General features: G+C 30.1%; 1 protein-coding gene and 1 long non-coding RNA gene across 2 annotated transcripts in view; one reads left to right on the forward strand and one right to left on the reverse strand.

Annotated features, from left to right (window-relative positions):
* Positions 1-8,104: 8,104 nt before the first annotated feature.
* On the reverse strand, positions 8,105-11,073 carry LOC143191564 (uncharacterized). Its single transcript, XR_013004544.1, has 2 exons — positions 9,027-11,073; positions 8,105-8,942 (listed from the first exon to the last, which is right to left on the reverse strand). It is a non-coding gene; the product is annotated as an uncharacterized LOC143191564 (long non-coding RNA).
* Positions 8,253-23,685, forward strand: part of LOC143191556 (zinc finger protein 1) — a 749,575-nt gene continuing 734,142 nt past the window's right edge. The window contains exon 1 of the mRNA XM_076396750.1: positions 8,253-8,411. Coding sequence (XP_076252865.1) covers positions 8,369-8,411 — 43 coding nt within the window. The 5' untranslated portion in view covers positions 8,253-8,368. The remainder of the gene's footprint in view (positions 8,412-23,685) is intronic.

A 23,685-nucleotide genomic window follows, 5' to 3' on the forward strand; every position in this document is an offset into this window, starting at 1 on the left:
CTGTCTACTATTTTTGATAGCACAATTGATGAATCATACGTTACTATATAACATACATTCAATGGCAACAATAAAATTATACAGATACAATGCCACTAGTCGGCAAACATCCCCCATTTAAAGACGCACCCGAGAAAGTCCATTTGAATCTAGTTACCGTTGAAAATTGTTTTGCGGGTGGTGCAATCTGTTTTACACATAAATCTTCTTGCAATTTGATGTTATCGGGTGGCAATAAGGCAGTAAATTTTTCCTAGTTTATCGAAAAATTAGATTTTTCACTAGCCGGTATACCAGTTGTTCCTTGCATATAGCTGGGGGAGATTAACTACCAAGATCCTTGCGTATTTTTCCTATAAACTATTCCAAATTGCACGGTTTGAATGTTTCCAATAAAACTGCAGAAACATTGTGTTATTCTCATAGATCTGATTAGAAGTTAGATAGTTCATTAGTCTCAGAGGAAATCAAATAGTATCATATGAAACAGTGGCAAAGAATGATTAGTTTTCTTTAATACAGTGTTATTTTTATGATTCTATCAAGTACTATTTAGCAAGACATTTCGTGTATATTTTCATTGTAATAAGTTTACTTTTAATTTCTTTATTTATTCGTGATGCATATAAATATCCACCGCTCATCATTAGCCGCTGATAAAAGGAGAGGTGTTCTATTTTTTCTGATGAAAATATTAATTTATTCCTTTTTACTACATGGTTGCATGTATTCTGATCGTTTTTTTAATTTTTAAAAAAATATTTTCATTTTATTTTTATTTCATATTAATCGAGATATTTTCCATCATTTTCTACAACTTTGTTAGTGCCCTAAATAGAGAACTGTTGTTTTATGTAGATAAATATTAAAATCATGGAATTGAAATTTTAAGTTAAATGTTTCAACAGTTGTTTACATTGCTCAAAATATATGCAAGCACCTAATGTGTTATGCTCCCAATTTATAATTACAAAAATATAAATCGAATTTTTCTTAATATTTAATAAAAAAAACTACTAAAGGCTATATTTGTGTACGTTGGTTTAGATAATATAGAAGTAACAATTTCGACTTAAAAGCATTCTGTCTGATGAATATTCTATTTTCTAAGCGAAATTCGCCATTATTAAATTATTTAAATCTATTCTGACAACTTCTTGTACATAATTTATCGTTACCATATGTTTTAATATCGGTATTTTCTTTTATTAAATATATATATATATATATATATATATATATATATATATATATATATATATATATATATATATATATATTTATACAAATAAGCCTTGGCAATATTTCTTAAATATTTCTTTATTGTCTTGATAAATGTCTATCTAGTATTAATATTTTAAAATGCATATATTGAATATGCTCCATATAATACTTTTTAAACATTTTAACAAGTTTACAGGCTCAGGTATTTTTACAGGAGATATTGCTTTAGATTTATTTCTATACTCTTTGGTTTTCAGGCATTGTACAGCGTTGTATACAGTAGTCATTAAGAGTGCTAGTGATTTTAAACAACAACTAGTGAGAGTTAGGACATTTTATTATTTAAAAGGTTAAAATTTGGTTAAAAAACCGTTTTGAAATTATTGCCAAGATATGGCAAATAATATAAATGCTACGACGTCCACATATTTTAGATTTAACATGTAAAGAAAATAGTGGTTAATAAAAATAAATAATAAAATAATTGGTTCTAATAATGCCTTTGTATCATACTAGATCGCAAGCTCAGGTGGAAAAATCATATCATAAAGAAACGGCCAAAAATTTATATGACGCTCCAAAAGATGTGATGATTTACACGACGACAATTCGAATTATTATCCCATAAGAAATTGTTAATATATAAACAAATTGTGAAGCCAGTGAGGATTTAAGGTATTCAACTATATAGTTGCACAAAGAAACCCAATATTAATATTATCCAAACTTATAAAAACATAGTTCTTAGCAGTATTGTTAACGCCCCGTGGTCTATTAGAAATAAGGACATCCACAGGGTCCTAAGGATACTAGCTGTCAGTGAAGAAATTAAATGATGCGAAAAAACACAAAGTGAGATTGCACCAATGGGAGTGTTCATCCATTAATTGCTAAATAAGTTAAGGTGCTTAAGAACAATATTAAGGACAAAAACACTAGATATTGAATATCTAGTTGTGATATGTGTGACATTACCCATAAAATATAGTTCAAGTAAATATTTTGTACTTTTATTAAATATATTAAAAAATATTACTGCTATTTAAAACAAGTCTTTAAAACTGTTCCTTTTTATACAAATATTAATTATTCATAATTTGATAAATACTGTAGTATCTTAAACGTCCCAAATTAAGAATAAGTGGATAAAAATACACCAAGTATAACGTAACGGTTTTATCGTCGTTTTAGAATAATAATTCTCACTAGTGTTTCCTTCGGATGATGAAATAAGGTAACTGATAAAGACCATAATAAAGTAAAAGGTTATCAAAGAGGTTTTCCAGTGTGTAATCAGGCATGTATTTCTCCGCTCGGTTATTTCGTAGTCAACTACAAGGTTCACGGTATTTCGAATAAATAAATTCAATGCTCGAACGGAAAATATTTTTTTCTACGATTCGTAGCTTAATTGTGGTCATTATCGGTACAATTGACGAGAAATTTGAACTGTTTACGTGTAGTTGGAAACAAACCAAAGTGCAACTATGTTTTTTTCTTGTGGAATATATTGATGTATATTAATAGCAACTAAGATCATTTCACTTTGTCCAAATTTTGTTTTTATATTACCTTTAATATTATTTTTCTATTTTGATTGAGTACAATTTACAAAAAAAATTCTAAACGGATACAACTAGCGAGTACTTTAAAAAAACATAATTGATTCAACATCAATATTATTTTAAAAATATCTATTAAAAAAGTATATTTTACGTTAGTAGAATCTCAATCTACATATTAATAATTTAATTACTATTGTTCTGTTGTACATATACACTAATAGACAAGAAAGACACGAACTACTTGAATACACATCTAGAGCTTGAACTAGAACTACTTGAATACACATACAGAATCAAACTACTTGATCTAAAGTTAAAGATACAACCCTTACACTACACAAGTTATATAACAAAGTTGTGACGTAATCTGATTTCCTGCGAATTGCTCAGTACCATGGTGCTGTGATAATAACCTTATTTCATATTTCAAGACTAAATCTTGGATAGCTCTGTAAATCCATTGGATTTCGAGGTCATCGTATAATTCTTCATTTGTTACGTAGTATTAAGCATTGGTAATCAATGGAAGAACTTTATTTTCGCTGAATTACTAGTCGGTTTTATATTTTAGTGCAATGCCATTTTAATCTAAATAGTCTTTCTAATTGACTGATAATATTTGACTGCGGATATTTTTTACTGTCATGTGTGTCTTTTATATATCCCTCCTTAGAGATATTTCGTCGGCCATTACTACAAGTAATGTTTCTTTTATTGTTGATACATAAATGGTTACAATACATTACCCTAAGGAATTCCAGTCGAAATAGGTTTAAAAGTTGAGAATGCCCCTTCATGTGAAATTATAAGTTTCTTTAAAAATGATATGACTCCTAACTACTAATTTCAAAACCCATACCCGGTCAAATACCTGTGAGACATTCAGGAATGTTGCAGGCTTAGGTATTTTTACAGGAGGTATTGCTTTGGATTTATTTCTATACTCTTCGGTTTTCAGGCATTGTACAGCATTGTATACAGTAGTCATTAAGAGTGCTAGTGATGTTAAACAATAACTAGTGAGAGTTAGTACATTTTATTACTTAAAAGGTTAAAATTTGGTTAAGGACGTTTGATTTCTATCGTAATGATTTTAAAAAACCGTTTTGAAATTATTACCAAGATATGGCAAATAATATAAATGCTACGGAGTTCACATATTTTAGATTTAACATGTGGTTTAAAATGGTGTTTAATAAAAATAAATAATAAAATAACTGGTTCTACTAATGCCTTTGTATCATACTAGATCCCAAGCTCAGGTGGAAAAATCATAAAGAAACGGCCAAAAATTTGTATGAAGCTCCAAAGGATGCGATGATTGTTTGGACGACAATTCGAATTATTATTTCATAAGAAATTGTTATATTATAAATAAATTTTGAGTTTGTGAGTTATTATGCTAAGAGTGACACTACTTTTGCTATTTTCAAAATAATGGATCAAAAATAATTTCGTGTTATAATTTTACACTGCTTCTTGATGGGAAAAAATACTGTTCAAGCGAAGCAATGGCTTTAAAAGTGGTATAAGGACTCCGCTCCATCAGAAATCATAATAAAACCTTGGTTCGCTGATTTCAACGGGGTCAGTGGACGTCCAAGTGAGGTGGTAACACCAGAAAACAAAAAAAAAATCCTGAAAATTGTTTTGATTGAGCGAAAAGTGGAGTTGCGTGAGTTAGCTAACAATTTAAAAATATCAAAATAACGTGTTGGTTTTATAATGAATGAGCATTTGACTATGAGAAAGCTCTGTTCAAGGTTGCCCACTGTTGACCAATAATAAGAGCGTGTTTATGATTCTGAACAGTGGTTGGCCATGTTCAAATGTAACAGACCTAAATTTTTGTGACGATATCTGGTAATGGCTGAAACATGGATCCATCACTTCACTCCGGATTCAAAACGATTGTCATCTGAGTAGACAGCAACAAATAATCCAGCGCAAACAAAGTTCTTCGATTGATTTTTACTTCTTAACTTATTATTAATACATAACAAAGGATTACGAAGTTATCCAAGATTTCGTCTTGAAATATGAAATGAGGTTACTATTTTGTTGCAAAAGATAAATCGTTGTACAAAAGTGGTATTTAAATGTTAAAGCGGCATTGGAATGATGGTGTGACTCTTGATGGAGATTACATTGATGAATAAAGTCAATTTCGAACAAAAAAAAAGCGTTTTCTTTATTACGTGTGTATATATGTAAGAGTAAAAATTACTTTCGCGTGACCATAAAAATCCATATCCATCAAAATGTTTAAAAAATTGATGTGCATCTATTACCAAAACCATTTATTCAACTGTATTAAAGTTACTTTCAAGTGCTGAATATTACAAATTTTGCATTTGTACTTTCTTCTGTCTATCTATTTGATGATAAAAAGTTTTTTAATAGTGGTCAACATCTATTGTCAAATAATCTTCTTTATTTAGATAATTTTATTACGTAATTCGTTTAAATACATTCGATTATTTCGTTATAACGAGAAGTTTATTATCGCAACATTTTGTTTTATAACATTAGGGTTACATATAAAATATTTAGATACGTATGTTTTAAAAACATCTGCTCGTATCTTTATGACGACGATTGATTTTACATTTTCTTAAAAATCAACATATTGACCGTCTCTACCGATGTTTCTGCAATCTTATCGCGCTAGAAACGAATCACCGTACAAACAACCGAATCTTGTTGTTTTTGTGACAGTGAGTCGTAGTTGCGCAGACGTATTATGGCTATTCTAACAAAAGCGAAATGACGAAAACAGGCAGCGATACTGGCGCATTCCACAGCATCGTCCTCGAGCTTTAATAAATGTATTCATAACAATCGTTATTCATTGATTACGCTTAACTGAATGGCGGCTTAAAATCATTTTGTAACAATCCGTATCGACAAGATAACTAACTGTATTAAATAACTTGAAGAATTTCGATTATTTACGACTGTAATCAGTCAATCGCTTTTACTATTCTCAATATTTTTTGTATTTATCTCAAAATTTTGTATAGTGTTTCTTGAAATTATCTACTAACCACGGCATACATTTTTTATTTTTTTATTTGCTCATATGTTATTACTAGTTCTTATCGACTAACTTACATTTTATCTCTACAATGACTTAATATGAGGTAATTATTTAGGAAGATCCTTTTACCCTTACTTGGCCATTAATAAAAAGTTGGTAGCACTTGCCTTTGAGGTACTTTATGGTCGCTACTCCCACTTAAGCAATGAGAGCAAAATGATGGTATATAAAACAATCTAGCTTGATGATTTTGCACATACGGCATTCAACTATGGAGTACAGTAAGCAACAGCAATTTTGAAATATTAGAAAGAGTTGCTGATGCTGAGTATTCCTTTCTATTCTAATTTTTCTATTCCGAGTGGTAAATTTGCTGTGAGATCTGTGGATTAACCAAAAACTATCCCATTATGTTTTGTCATTACTCGAAAATTACACTGTTTTTGGTTACAAGTTAATATTCCCTCTCTCATCCTATGTCGTTGTTGAAAACGCATCTGACTACAAAATATTCCAAAACCAGTCTTCTATTTCAGACTTCTAACCAATAAGATTTTACTTAATGGATGAGTTATTAATATTCGGTATTACTAAGTGCTAGGTAATCTTTTACTTGTTCATGTACTCGCTCAATCCGATATTTCAAGAAGTGTCGTGGGAGCTCTTAAATGTTGGGGATAAACTAATGTTTGGTCTAGGAGACCACTTTTAATATAGAGTTAAATTAAAGATACTTAATAGAATTATTTAACTCTTTTAACGCTGCAACCACAGAAATTATTCTTCTTTTGTTTTCTCATATGGTGAAATAGCAATGACTCAATCAGTCGTTGTGAAATAATATTTATACATGTCACTGCTGTATTTTTTTATTATATCCGCCCACTACACAACACTACACAAGATCAGATAGTTTAATTCTTTTGAGTTTCTGTCCTGATCTGGTGGTATCCAAATGTTGCAATACTTCAATATTCTTACGAGAATGGAGTTTTTCCTCATGCGCTCATGCAATTCCCTGGATTTCTTGAGTGACTGTAATTGTGATTTTCTTTCAATTAACCAATATATTTTCCTATATTTCAATTCCGGTTCTCTTCTTTTCTTCTTTATTTGTTCTTTCCAGGGAAGTTTTGCATCAAGATTCATTCCGAGATACTTATTGTTGTTGCTATATAGAATGATAATATTATTGGTGCTTATAGTTTAGCTAACTGCACATACACAGATTTACCTTCGTTAATTTTTATTTTCCAAGCTTGTGTCCAATTATTTATATGTTGCAATTTTCGTATGGCTTCCTAACTATTATCTCCGACAGCTATAATAGCAGTATCATCAGCAAATGTGGCGACCGTAATATTCTCCATTTGTAGAATATCACAAGTGTAGAGTAGATAAAGCATTGGCCCCAGTACACTTCTTTGTGGTATACCTGATTTAGCTTCTTTTATTGTAGAGTAAGCTTCTTCTTGTTTAACTCTAAACATTCTGGCTGTAATGTACGATTTTAGTAGTTCGGTGTGTTGTTTTGGTAACATTTTCTTTGTGGTTCTTCTTTGTTCATTTTTTCAACTTTCGAACTCTTCAACGTTCAACTTTTTTTAACATTACTACTATGATTAGTAGCTGGTAAAATGTTGAAAAGCCTGCTGATGTTCCTTTTAAATTCCTACCATCTAAATTATCAACAAGGAATATAAAAGTAACTTCATTGAGTTATTATACCTTATACGCGAAAGCTATTTATTTCCACAGGTCGGTTTTACGGGTCGATAATGATATTATGTATTTAAGTGAACACCTCGAATAGGTTAAACAAATAAGAAGAACATATAAAATTAAAAATACATACGTTAAAGTTAAGTACTTTCTGCGCCAAGATTGAAAATAAGTTATTATAAAATTTTATAAAAATGAAAAGATAAAATAGAAATCATCTTGACTGAAAAAATTTTGCTAACAACATACTGGATGTACCTTATATAATTAGAATTAAACAGACTGATGAATATTTTTGGACAATGATGGCTTGGTCGGTTCGTTATCACGCAGGAAAAATAAAAACTGGCACACACGGGTCGGTTGCAAAATCCAATTCGTAAATAATTTTAAATAATTAGCGATAAAGCGATTTATCGTCGTCGAGTATGAACGCGCATCATCCCGTAAACGAAAATAGGTTAGAAATAGTCTCAATCTCAACGAGAAAAAAAACATTAATTAAGTTAGCGATAAGAGATTTTAAAGAAATAACTTTGTTTATCAGTATTCCACAGTATAATGTCGTCGTTTGCCTGAAGAAGATAGTATTGCTCTCAGTTTTCTTCGTGTTGTTGACCTGTGTCGATACTGCTAGGCACTGGCACGTTTGTGATCGTGAACGACGGTGATTCCTCGTGAGTTTTCCTCTTGTGTTGTCCGGCGTGAATATTTTGTGTACTAATACCGTACGGTAAAAAAACACCTTAGTGACTCTTAGTTTGTCGCGTTTATTATTTGTTTTTGTTGTGTTTATAGTTGTGTGCATTACTTTACCATGAGGTATAAACAGCAGAATACTCGCCGCATCGTTTCAGCAGGTAACACTTTAAGTATCAATTAAATATTATTGGCATTATTTAATTTTATCGCAAAATCCTCTCCGGTTCCCTTACAGAATTCAGTTGTCTTCGTTTTTATCTTTTTTTGTCACAGAAAAGCTTATTCATCTTACAAAATATCTGGCGTATGGGGAATTCACAGAAAAATGATTATATAATATAATAAAAAATAGCTTTGAAGTTAAATATAGAACATATTCATTTTACAATATATAGTTGGTCCGCCAGTTTATCTTTATTGATCTTGCTAATGACACTATTTCTACAAAAATTTCCATGATATCCCGGTATGGAATGACTCCGCATATTTTTGGTGACTCCAGATTCTAATAGCCTACGGTTGAGAAAGTTACTGCAATCCGCCTTTGGTGACCGCTCACCATGAACTGCAAGCTTCTATCCGAATTACAGCAGACCATGCTACTTCAGTCGCTCTTTAGTGGCTTTACAAGCAACTCTAGTGATTGTGCTGGGATTCCACAGACTAAGGGTAGTTTTGAAATCTTGAATCTGTTTTATTGAATCTGGAATAGTTTATGACTAAAGGTATATGAGAACCTTCAGTCTTCTCCACTTAACTGCATCAAGGAATACTTCGAGTAACTATGGAAATATTGCCAATCCAACGTTAACCTGCCTCCCTTTCTTGATAATTAATTTTATTCCAGTTTACTGAATGAATTCAAAGGAGAACAGCCTTATAATACCCCCCCAATCCTACAGACTACGCTATAATAATTAATATTATATTATAATCATTAATATATATAGTGGTGAAATATGGAGACTTTAAAACAACTGTAGACACTAACATAATAGCATAAACAAAATAAATACACTTGTTGAACGGCAATATAAAATTATACTGTTATAGATAATTTATATTAATATAAACAAAACTCCTATATCTAGACCTCTCATTAACCACACACTTATATATAAATACACCTTCTTCGTAACAAGGACCGTATCAGTCACGCGATATAACATATATACTAAACAAATATTTAAACCATACATCTGAGTAAGCCCCATTGATGATGATAAAGTACTTTATATACCTTATGATGAAGTACAAACGGTCTTTATAAATTACCAAAATTTAATATGCTTAATCTCAATCAAATGTCTCAATGCTACCTCAATATAAACTAGTTAATCTAATTTTATATTAATCTGAATGTATCATATCTGATCTTTTGTAATTTTTCACAAACCATGAATTTAATGTTACCATTAACTGTCTTCTTTTGATTCTTAAAACCTATTACAGTGGAATATGCAGTCGCGTTTGACATCTCTGATACTGGCACTCTAATTAGAGAACCAGGGATCCCAGAGGTATGGACATTTTAACTAAATAAAGAAGATAGCCTGTTGACTTCTTATGAGCATGCGCATTTCAACGCATAGTTATCTAACACTATTTCGTAGAGTATGTTAAGCGTGAGTGTATCAATGTTAATGTTATTGTTCATTGGGGGTATTAAAAACATGTTGTGTAAGTATATACATATATCTTTTTTTTGATAACATCTTTAATAGAAATGCTTAGTATAGTCTTAATTATAAATTAATTTAATACTACATTTCATTTGTACTTGGATTAATTCACAAGCAAGACGAGTGCGAGATAAATACATCAATATGTACCCCTCAATTATAAAATTATAATAACTTAAGCTATAGTTTGCACTAAAGGTATACATTGCAGTTCTTCGTTGGTTACGTATTAATAGGAATTGGTATCAATATTTTGTATTGTATCAATATTCATTAGCAATCGAAGAATTTTGTTTTGACAGCGTTGGATGACTAGTTGATTAGAGTTTTTAATGCAGCCCCATATTATTTGCACTCCATAGGTCCAAATTGGCTTTATGATTGTCTGATAAATCAATCCCTTTGATTTTAGATCAAGCTGAAAGTATCTTCCGACTAACCAGTATAGCTGTTTCATTTTGGTTCGTTGTAATGTATTTTGCTTTTTGTGTAACATGATGCTTCCAATTTAAACTACTGTCAAGTTTGATGCGAAGGTGTTTAGCTGATTCTGCTTGAGGAATCAGACATACATTGAGTGATATAATTAAGTTTTTATTATTTCGGCGCAATGCAACCATTCACATTAGTTGTCTTTTTCGCAATAGGCGTAACGGTCCCCTCTTCGTGTCCGTAAGCCCGTAATTCCGATTTAATATCGTTTTGATTTGTTGTGGACGGTAATACTCTAATGACGACTCTGTATCACTTATCACTTTTAACTTATAAGTATGTATATATATTTGATAAGAATATATAACAGAATGAGTATTATTGAATACAAATTAGTACAAATAAAATTTTATTTTATTTTGGTTGGGAATTTTCATAACACATCTCAGTTATTCAATTTTAATCTCCACTAATTTTCTTAAAATATTAAAAAGACTAATAATTGGAATAATTATTGATATCTGAATTTAGGGCTCGAACAAACCAACGAAACATCTCTCCATAAACTATCAAAAGATCATACATATCTAAACTAAATTAAAATTCGATTATATTAAAAGTTCTAAAAACCTTTGGTCTCTATAACTGAGACGTATGGACCTTGAATAACAAATATATATTTTTAACTAAAAAATAAAAGAAAAACCATTGTATTCGAGCAATATATTTTATTTTTCAGTGTAATCTCCTCTCAGTTCATTTTAACAAACTATATATTCCAGTGTAGTCTGATGTACTCTATGTGTGTATATGTTATATATGTCTTATATACTCGTATATATTATATACATTATATTGGTTTATATATAAATCAATTAAAATATAATTTGATTAAATGTTTACAACTCTTACCTACATTTGCTTCTCTTACTTATTCAAATTTTTCCTGTATTAATTATTTTATATATTTTATCTGCTATTTTCTTCTACTATATTTACGTCACACATATATATTAAGTGTCACATTTAAAAATCTTTAGTATTTTTTAGAATAAACAGCTAAATATAATTATTGAGATGCGGAAGAATTTAAAATTATGGTATTATTAAAACATCAAAATAAGCTTTGTAGGAATAAATAAATTAAAAATTGAAAGTGGTTTTCTTACGTACTAATGTAACAAACATTTAGGTAAAAGATTAGTTGACTTAACGATTTATGTAAATAACGTCGTTTAAATTAGACATTTGTCTTTGTCGCTATATAAACAAGGTGAAGGCTCAAAACCCCAAATCCCCTACGTCATCATTGTCTTTTCTCCAAACTCACAATAACACAACTTTTATGTTTCCTCTGGGATATACCTGCAGATTTAAATTGTCTTGAGCGGTAGTTAAATAAAGTTCATTTACATTTTAATTTCGTGTGTTTTCCGAATTGTATAAAAGCAATCTTGAATTAGAATAACAATGAACATAACCGATATTTATCGTCAATCTGAAAACTGAATACTGAATGTGAAAACTAAAATTATTATGCACCTTGCGACAATAGTATTTGGGATTATTATCTTTCTATTTGTTACTGAGATAGTTATTTATTAAGATACAAATAAAATATATAACAGGTTTATTGAAAAGTCCCAGGCCTACCATGGTAAAACACATTTTTTTGGAAAAATTAGTTTTTTATTTATTCAACATAATTCCCTTCAATGGTGATACACTGATTATAGCGACCCTCCAACTTTTCGATACCATTTTTGTAATACGATTTGTCCTTTGCTTCAAAATAGGTCTCAGTTTCGGCGATCATCTCTTCATTCGACGAAAATTTATTCCCAGCGAGCATTCTTTTGAGATCTGAGAACAGGAAATAGTCGCTCGGGGCCACATCTGGAGAATAGGGTAGATGAAGAAACAATTCGAAGCCCAATTCATGGATTTTTGCCATCGTTTTCACTGACTTGTGACACGGAGCATTGTCTTGGTGAAGCAGCACATTCTTTTTTTTTCTCGATCCGGGTCATCAAAATAACAAATCATCAAGTCATCGTTGTTTTTAGTCAAAAGTAACCTCGCGCAGCACCCACTTTGCTTTCTCATACCCAAATATTAAATGATATGATGTACACGTTCAGTTCATATCTTTAAAGTGTCTGCTATTTTATTCTATTTCAATTTACGGTCATTCAATATCATTTTTCGTTCACTGTCTTCGATGCTCATTTCACCATGTCTAAACTTAGCATACCAATCCTTGATGGTTGATTTTCCTAGGGCAGTGTTCAGAAACTCGGCATCAAGCCAAGTTTTTGCTTCACCTGTATTTTTCCCCTCAAAAATCAATATTTTGTCAACACGCGAAATTCTTTTTTATCAGTTTTTTCACAATAGTAAAAGTTGATTCACTCAAAATAATATAATTCACAATCTAATGATCCGACAGCCGTCAAATTTATACAAGCATCTTTTGAGGGTTAACTAAAAAAACATATGGATATAATTCTAGTAGCGCCATCTATGTATCAGGCCGGGGACTTTTCAATTAACTTGTTACTAGAGATCGCCCGATGGCCATTTTTTCACAAGCTAATCATGTTTCTCACAAAATATAGTAAAGAGAATAATGTAAAAATTATATATTGTGCTACTTAAACAGATTTTGATTGTCTACAAATAATTGCAACAAAAATCAGAAATATAATATTAATAGAGCAATATGTGTGGATAAGAAAGCATATTAATATATATCCAAGGTATCACTAACACTTATTAGCCTTTTTAAATTGAATATAATTAAACCTAATATCCATTAAGTTGCAATACTGAACAAAGCATTTATTAGTTTAAATTACTACAGCACTAAACATTATCACAAAAGTACCATAACTAAGATTATTTTGAAACTTTAAAGCGTCATGTATATGATATTTCAAATAAAATATATGATGATGAATTATTACATGTTTGTATATTAAACCAGCGAATATATGAATGGAATATTGAATTTGACGTGTGATTTTAGCATGTATGTTAAACAAATAACAACAATTAAATAATGTATATTTTACAATTTACAAATGTGTATTAGATGAATGTATTTACAATAATTAAATGAACTAGTTAACTTTTCAAGACCTAAGTTTATATGTAAGTAAGTAATTAATATAACCCACCAAGGTTTAAAAAATAAAATGTCATATAGTTACATATCTTAGTCATTAAACAGCTTAATATTTATCAATGCTTTAAAATGTTTACAGAATTACTGATAATAATTACTAATTTATTCTATTAGCCCTACTTGTTTCATCTATGCAAATTATAGAGTTAATTTCATTTTAACGGCTGCATATTTTTACCACTTCATCTATGTATTCATATCTTTATCTTTTATCCGTATTTCTGACCTAATTTATTCCACTCTTCTATCTCACCCTTACAGATAGCTTATCTTTATGGCTCCTTCTATAGCCTTCGATTTATACTATTTTCTATTTTGTCTTATATCCCATGAGGGAACTAACAACCTACTAACAAATGAGGAATTAAAATTCTATAAAGCTATTTTATAATTGTCAATATTTTTTGTGTATAAATTAACGTATTTATTGCTTGTAATTTAACTAAAAAAATTTGGAATTTATCAGAAGTTATCACTAAAATTTACAGAAATGTCTTAATAAGCTTTTGAATTACTTCTAATACATTGATGTACTAGGTCTACAGACCATTACTATCAGTCCTTAAGCAAAAACAAGAAACACAGACACCAGACATGAAATTAATTCAAAAGGTGCTTTCGAAAATCTAAATATCTTGTAAACAAACAGGAAAGACGATTTTTGTCATTCTCGAATTTTGGTAATCTATGTTGGGATAAAATTATAGTATATGTTGGTTAAGACCCAAATGTTTTACAGTTGTGATGATATTACACTCAATCGTTTTTCAAGCTTTTTATTCCTCTTTGGCAGTTCCAATAACACGAAATTATTGCTGATTTCAGATCAGTAATCTGAAGAACATTAGAAAATCAGTTATACTGTAATGTTTAAAATCTTTAGTCCGAAGACTCCAAGAACGAAAACCCTCTTTGTTTATACAATGGAGTGAATGTTTGATTACGATTTAGTAAATGTTGTTTTCTCAACTCTCAGATCCTGTAAGGTTTTTCTCAAAAAATATTTACTTGTATTCGTAGTTAGTTCAGGAAATCTTAATTTCATATATTATTTAAACAGGTATTTATTACTCTTGAGTTGTTATAAAATTATTTGAAGCTATTTCCTAAGCAGTTAGACACTTTCGAAAGCTCCATCCTCATGTGAACTGTAAGTTCAGCGCATAAAGCTGAAGGCGCGCTAAGCGCTTTAAGGGTATTCATAGGTTCGATGATTACGTTGTCAATATTTTTCATCATCAAATCGTCTATTAAAACTAATATGCAGGTACTGAACAGGTACTAACTTTGACACATATATCTGAACTGAATTTCAAGATATTATATGAAGTTTTTGTTTAAGGTATAAATCTTAAATCAATGGACTCGTCAGAGTCATTCCTAAATATTTCATATTGGTAATCATATAATTGGCAATCAGGAAATGAATAAAACAGAATCTATTTATTTTATTAGTTCAGTAAGTTAAAAAATGTTTTGATGGATGCAAAATTACACGTGCTTAAATCGATTTAAGTATCAAAACATTTTTTAAAATTCTTTTCGCTTTATATTAGAGAAACGATAAATAATTTTCAACCTACATAATAAATTTACCCGATAATCTATATTGGGTGGGCGAGGTGTCGAAACGTTAAGGCGTCGAATTAAAAACGTTTTCATAAACACGTGCATATATTTCGAATAGAGAGAAAAAGTGGAGAATCCAATCATTCACCGGCGACATTTTTTCTTTCGACATCATAAAACACACTCGGCCTAGTGTGTTTTGACATTCTTAAACGATATTATAAAGCCAGATCATGTTAGATTGTCACTGGGACGATGTAGTGGTCATATTAATATCGACTTCCATTAGGCTATACGACAAATGTACGCACGCAACGAAAATACGACGTGAGCCAATCTCTTTAACCATTACTTACCTTGAATTTGGGTTAATCACATTAATGTCCGAGCGGAATTAAGAATTCTGGCAAATGGCGAGGTATCAAACGAATACCAGAAGAATAATCGCTTTATTTTCACGGAGTTGGAAATAAATATTATACGAGGGGGGATCAAATATAAAGGGTAATTTAATAAAATAAATTTATTGATCAATGGTATACGTAAAATAATCATTTACCATTTTTCAATGTAGTCACATGTTTTACACGCTTTTGTCACCGATTTGGAAACTTTCATATTCTTTCTTCATAAAGGGCTTGAGGGCGAGTTGTCAGCCAATTTCTCACATATTGCTTTCAAATCTTTTGCCTCCAAGTGATTATTTCAAGGGCGCAAACAAAAAAAATCACCAGGTGACAAGTTAGGGATATAAGGAAGATGCTCGGAAAATGCCCAAAGGTTTAACTCCTTCATTAGTTAAAAACTTTATGATGATGCGTTGTGCAACAGACGAAGGTTCCTCGCGCCTAGTCCTGGCTAGGGATGCCGAAAAAATATCGATATTTTTTTCAAGAAATATCAAAAAAAAATATTTCTTAAACATTTTAAAGAACCATTTAATAATTTTTTAGAGACTGTTTAAATTTTTGCTTAATTTTAAAGGTTTAGTGTATTTTTGATACTTAGTTTTTTTTAATGATTAGTATATTTTGGTATTTAATTGTAAAAGATGTATTAAAAATATATTGCAAGAAATATCGATTTGGAAACGATATATAATTATTTTTTTTAAGTATCTATATATCGCAATATCGATAATTTTCTCGGTGGACGACTAATGGGTAAAATTACCATTTACATTAGATTCCCCTTCGTTTACGAGGTTGGTGCTACATATGGTATTTAAAGCAACAAGTAAATATATAGACAAAAGTATATTTTTTAAATAATGCCAACAAATAATAAAGAGGGAATAGAATAAGGTTCTATGAAGAAAAGTTATATATTGTTCAGTTGCTAGATGGTACTATGATCACCGTTCGAGGAATTTGATTGGTCTAAATTTCCATTATAGGCACTTGCTGTAAAGCCATATGATACCATTACGTTCATTATTAGTTACTATTTATTATTATTTGATTAAAATTCAACGAAAACAAGGTATTACATAAATTTACATTAGGATTTACTATTTTAACTATTTTAGGCTACTTTTTACCATCGACAGTTTCACTCGCTTCTTTCATTGAATTATAATTTTAAAATATTCGTGATTAACGATAAATAGACTTATTCATTTATTTGAAAAGGATGCGTTAGATAAGTCGGTGATAAACAAAATACGATACAAATGTTCAGGGGTCATTGCTCCATTCCCCTTTACAATCAAATCAAATACATACAGTATAAAAATAGTTATGTTTCCATTTCACTTATGACAATGATGAGAAAAAAAGATTCGTAAGCGTACGTTAGAATGAAATAGAAATAAACTGTTATTATAAATTGTTATTTTTCAAATATTAAAATAGGATGAAACATTATATATCGTATCATTACTCTTGCCAAATTAAAATTATTTAAAATCAATACAGGCATATCTCTGACTATCATCACAAATTAAAAAGAACCGAAACGTGCATTTGACTAAAATAGTAATTACTATTTTCAGTCAATTACTTTTTTAACTATCGACTAGTTTGACTGATTTCAGTCAATAGCAACTTTCGAATACAAAACAATATTTTTCAAACCTTTTTTTAAATATACCATACCCTTATGCCCCACATAATATCTCCTCAGTCGCCTAATATAACACCTCCCACAGTTGATGAAAACTAAATCCATTTAAACTGCCATTTGTTTTAGTCGTATTTTTTCCATCAAAATTAACACTTAATCAGGAAACGATTTTTTTCATTATTTTGATAGTAATAGTTGCAATGACTATTGATATTTAATAACCTTTCCCTGTTAAAATTTTCATAAAATATAATAGTAGTTTTGTACTTCATACATTTGTTAATATCTTTTTGAACACTTGTTTTTATCGGATACTCTTTCTTGGCTTCTTACTTTTGGTGAAGGTAAGCTTTTGGTCTCAGAGTTTTCTGGCTTCAGGTCGTAGAACAACAAATATTAAGCATAATTTTCAAAGAAGTTTCCTATTAACGTAAATGTTAACCAACATATTTCCCATCACTTTATATGACGTCTTCCTATCGTCTTGGCAACATGACGTTGTTTGACATTAGTTTGGTTTGACATCTATTCCACCAGTTTTAAATTGTTGAAACCAAACAGACAATTATAATATGATGAAGTACCGTCGCTGTTAGATAGCTAATTTTTTAAAATCGAGCAACAAGTTCATTGTATGATTGGCAACCTTTTAAATATTTCGTCGTTACTAATGGCAGATGAAGACATATGTAGAGGAATGCCATAACCCACCAAATTTAACAGTTAGGTTAGGATGATATGGTCAAAATACTTGCAAGCAATTAATATGACATATATGTAGGATTGAACATGTAAACACGTTAAAGTATCATGAGAAAGATTTTCATTTCTTTGTTAAAGTATCACTGAAGATTTATCACAGTCTGAAATAGAAATTAAAAAACTACAGTGGAATAAAATTATATCGGATTGCCCTCGTATGCAAAGCAAACACGAAGCAAGAAACCGATGCTTCTTAATATTAAATAGAAAATATATATGTATCGAAAGCGTGTGTGTTTTTTTTCTTTTCTGCGCTTTGGTATCAGTCCAATTAGCTGTCAAGCCGGATAGTCGGTTTCCATTTAGTGCTAGATTTTCGGAATCGAGACTAGTGTATGTTATTAACCTGTTTTATTTGATGCTGGCTCTGTTATATAAATAGAGCATCAGAAATCATAAACGAACAGAATAAAAACGACTGTGTTTATGCAGCAAACTTTCTAATATGTCTGATTGGGAATTTTATCTTATATTATTCGCTGTTGGTATCGCCTTTATTTTCTATACCGTGACAGAACATTTATGAATCGTATGGTTTATTTTCTTTTTACATTTTTCTTTTGCTTTAACCTGCTATAATAATTTTTTAAATTATTTAATTCTTACGTTATTATTAATCGTTTCTGACTAACCTACAATTTGTCTTTAAGATAACTTAAATCTGGGTACATAACTAAGGAAGACCCATCGGCCCTATCTTAGTCTCTGGTGAAATAATGTTTATGCTGTTGTATTTTTTATTAAATGTACCTCACTACACAACACTACACAAGATCGGATGGTTTGATTCTTTTGGGTCTGTGTCCAGCTCTGGTCGTATCCAAAAGTTCCAACACTTCAATATTCTCATGAGAATGAAGTCTTTCCTCATGCCCCCTTGCAATTCTCTTGATTTCTTGGCTCAATGTGGGTATCTGATGGTCTCGATATAGGTAGTCCTGTAGTGTGTAGTCAGTCCTGTAGTATTTGGGTGCGCCCACAATACTTCTCAGAACTTTTTTTTTATTTTGTTTAGGTTATTCTTTGCAGAACATCCTCTTAATTGAACTGCATATGTGCAATATATAGGTTTCAGTATTTGCTTATATAATGGCAGTTTACTATGTATCGATAATTGTGATTTTCTTACAACTAGCCAATACATTTTCCTATCTTTCAAATTCAGTTCTTTTCTTTTTTTCTTTATATATCCCTTCCGGCAAAGTTTTGCATAAATATTCATTCCAACATATTTCGCGTTGTTGCTATATGGAATGACAGTATTATTTAATGTTATTGTTGCTTGTATGGTCCGATTGCCTGTTGTAATTTTCGTATGGCGCTATAATAAAATGTTGTTTAAAAGTTATAACTGCCTTATATTAATGAACTGATTAAACTTATTTAGTTTAATATTTCATATTATGCCATTTTATTCTTTATTGTAATAATTAATAGTCCTTAGTAGGGATGCCGAAAAAATATCGATATATCGATATTTCGATATTTTAGCCGATATTTTTTTGACCGATATATCGACATTTAAAAAAAATTAAATATATTTCTTAAACAAATAAAACCATATAATTATTTTTAATACACTTTTAAATTTGTATTTAAATTTAAATGTTTAGTGTAATTTTGGTACTTAATTGTAAGGGTTTATTACATATATAGATGTATATTTCTTACCTATCAATATATCGAAATATCGATATTTTCTTATTTATTATTTATCGATTAGTTCTTTATTGGAATGAATATATCTTCATTTATTATCGAAGAACTTAAAACTACAATTAATTTTATAGCCGCAATAATTTATCGGTTAGAGTCGTATCATTATTTATACATTGAGCTTTTTTCCGCACTACTATCGGTAGGGTTCTAGGCGCGTTTTTGTATCTAGTGGTATCCCCCGAAGGCCTAATCCACCTAATTAACAATTGTATATCTGAGTAATGTATTTTACTTTCATTAGAGAGCATATTTATGTTTTACGCTTAGCTCTTGTTTCTTTCGACGCAATGTATCCTTGTAAAGTCATTATGATATTACTATATTTCTCTTTAATTTGACCTATTACTATCTGTATACATCTTTCTTGATAAAACTACATTTAATCACTGCATTCTCCTTAATGCATTTGCCATATCTGCAAAACACTTAGAGTTATTTCTCTCCTCATACATGTTAATCAAACGTTGATGTATATTCTGAATGACAACATACATGCTCATAAAGCTTTCACACTCTATAACATAATTACCTACAACGAAAGTATATTAATTGTATACTGACCTTTAGTGGTTTTTTCTTTCATCACCCTGTCTTGGTAATCGTCAGCATTGAATCATAAACCAACATTCATAAGGTTTTAAACTTGCTCAAGATTCTAACATTTGTCAATTTCTTCTTCAATGTGTCTGATCGAGCTTACACAAACCGAAGATGTTATTTTCAACAATTTCTCAATTTCTTATGTAAATTCTTTGGGTCATGATGAGTTCATGCCATGAATGATCAATCGCAATAACAGGTAACCAAAAACAGTAATTTTGGAGCTTCAATTCAAGCATTTTCCTGTAGATTTTTTCCAATCTTGTAAGATCTATAATGGGCATGCTTATAGTTCTACAGAACAAGTTTAAATAAAATAATTTAATCGTATCTTTCATTCTATAAAGCCCTGAATTTTGTGAACTACTTTCAACAACTTCAAAGCAGAAAGACGGTATTCGGCTCAAATAATATTCCAGCAGAAAAAAAATAAAAATTAAGTAATACTGATAAAAAATACTTTACTGTTTTAATATAATATACAGTCCCAATAGTTAACATAATAACTACAATATTTTAGTATACTTTGGCCATATTTTTATAATAGCTGAATAAATATTGTTTACATCAATTTTATGTTTTTCCAAATAATTAGGTTACCAGGAAACGGATTACTCAATACATTACCACTATATAATAAGTAAATACGTAAATAATAAATACATTACTGCATAATATTCTATAAACTATAAACAATAATACGAACTGCTTATAAAATGGTTTCTGTTAACAATTTTGAGTTACTTTCCTGAAAATTATAGTTAATCAGGTATCGAATTCAGGTCTATTTACTCCGAATGATATTTATATCGATTTTCGACATCTGTTTTTCATTAAATGCAAATAATTTCATATGTCTGCTTGCCGTTTTCTGAATTGCGTTTACGAAGTTGAAATATACTTGTAATTATGTGCCTGATTTTATAATTGTAAGATTGCTATTCTTGTAACAGGGTTTTTTTGTTATACGATATTTTTATATCAAGCTCTACCTTGCAACCACATGTTTTTAACATTCCAATTATATCTAAATTAGGTTAGAATAAATTTACTTAATGATTACATTACGGTTAATCTTGCATTTTTTAAAGTTCTTTGTAAAAAAATCTGTTGAGCTGTGGTTTTTGTCACAAATATCTGCTTTAGTATCTTTTGATAATATTTTTGGATGGAACTTATATGATATATTTCAGATGACAAAATAGCATTCATTATATATATTATTGTGGAAAAAGTATTTAAAATAGTTGTAGATCAGCACGCCCCTTTTGTTTACTACATATTTTACGAATTTTTTAATATATTTTTTAATGAGTTCTTTACCAGCGGTTTATCTGGACGGGACTTACAGTTTTACGTGGGATCCGAATCACTGTCCTCGGCATTAAGCTTACCGACTGGCGAATGACCAAATTTAAAAATCATCCCAGAAGACATCCGGTCTTACCCAGTCTGGTTACTGGCGTGACGGGGATCATTTTCCTTGTCGGATTTTACACTCTTGCCTAGGACAATCACAAATATTAAACAATCATAAACATACATTTACGACCATACCCCAGCGTGATTCGAACCCGCGCCTGTCGCAACAGCAGGTGGACCGTCGCCTTTACCACTGCTCCACCAAGCCGGTTTACCAAATTTTAACTTAACACTTATACTATACATAAATATATATATATATATATATATATATATATATATATATATATATATATATATATATACTGATTCATGATAACTTTATGATTGTTCTATTGAATTTGTTCCTTTGTGCCATTAAAATAGCAGATATTCATCAAAGAATACTTCCCCATATCCTCAAATTCATAAAGGAGCTAATTATCTTCTATGTTTATCATTTTAAAGATTTTTGGAGGTGTATCTTCTGTTAATCACTCCAGATCAATCATTTCACTAGCTATTAAAATATATTGTTTTTAAATATATTGACTTCAATACGCTGGCAGGATTCTCCCTTGTCATGCAAATAAAATAACCACTTTACGTAAAAGTACGCTAATTATTTCCGACATGTTACTTCCTCGATAAAACATCTCATTTGCAGTAAGTTGCATGGTAGAACAGTGTAAGTAAAACATCAAAAATACCACCAACGTCAAATAGCGCACAAAATATATCATATCTGATTATTTATTATTTGAATAGCCGGAACTAATTGCTATTTTTACTCGAACTAAATAACACGTTAAACAACAAATAAATACTAAATAATTTTAATTTAATAATGAATACTATTTGTTCGATTTGAATTTTAACATGAGATAAAATTAAGTGATTGATGACTCAACATTATTTGAATTTAAAACAGTCGATGATGACACTTTTCTGCGGGATGTAGAAATAATGAATATATAAATAAAGCAGCCTAAATTGATTTTGTTTTTGGTTTTCTCACTTTTCACCTTTACACTTTTGCGCAATAAATATTCGTGTGGCGATAATCTTGTCTTTAATAAAAATGATGATAATGGCATCATTTTGCGTATCTAAGCCGAAAGCGAACCAATTTATCAACCAAACCATTAATTTCGTATGACCAGAGAGAGGTCAAACACGAACTAAACGTATTATTTTACAAGGATTATTTATCGATAAAGCGATTAATATTTCAAAACATTTTTAAAAAGTGTTCTACAACTGAGATGTTTATGTAAACGTGAAAGGTTTCATTAAGTACTACACTGAAAGGAAAATAACATTTTTTATCTGTTCTTCGGTCTTATAAAGTTTTGCATTTGATATCAGATATGCGTGTGTTGGTGCTTTTGAGAGAATGTTCTCTTCTGTGATACCCCATGAATAACATAGCATAAATACTCCATGGATACTATTCCATTTTGTTACAAAATCTTGTTGCAATACATTTTTGATCTAAAGATCATTCGCCTTATTTGCTTGTCCTAATATTATGAGATATTTTTTTGTTTCCCAATAGTTAGATTTACATTAAAAAATAACACTGTTCTAGACCATTAAAACTGTAGAAGAAATATGCGGTATGCATTTTGAAAGAAATCGGGAAAGATTTCCAACGCGTTTTGACTAATGCAAAATTGGCATGGAGCAATGTTTGAACACACAATTGGAAAAGTGATTTAAGTAATTTACTATTGTGATTAGTGAATATGGATTAAAGTGAATGTTAGTGAATAGCGAAGCAAAATGCAAATTTCGTTTGATATTGTTACGATAATTTAGTGCTAATCCATCAACAAAATCACTCTACGACCTCAACATGCAGACGATTCTTTCATTTCAGAGCCCGAAAGCTCATAATGATAGTCCATCTACAATGATAAAACAATGTATGAAAATCGTTTCAATACTCCTTAAAATCAATCTTTCAAGATTAAATATAATTTAATCAATTTCGTGGGAAATATTTTATATTAT

The sequence above is a fragment of the Rhynchophorus ferrugineus genome, unplaced genomic scaffold, assembly GCF_030347505.1.
Source record: "Rhynchophorus ferrugineus isolate W39M unplaced genomic scaffold, kcgeb_rfMv2 rfM2, whole genome shotgun sequence".
NCBI classification, from domain to species: Eukaryota; Metazoa; Arthropoda; class Insecta; order Coleoptera; family Curculionidae; genus Rhynchophorus; species Rhynchophorus ferrugineus.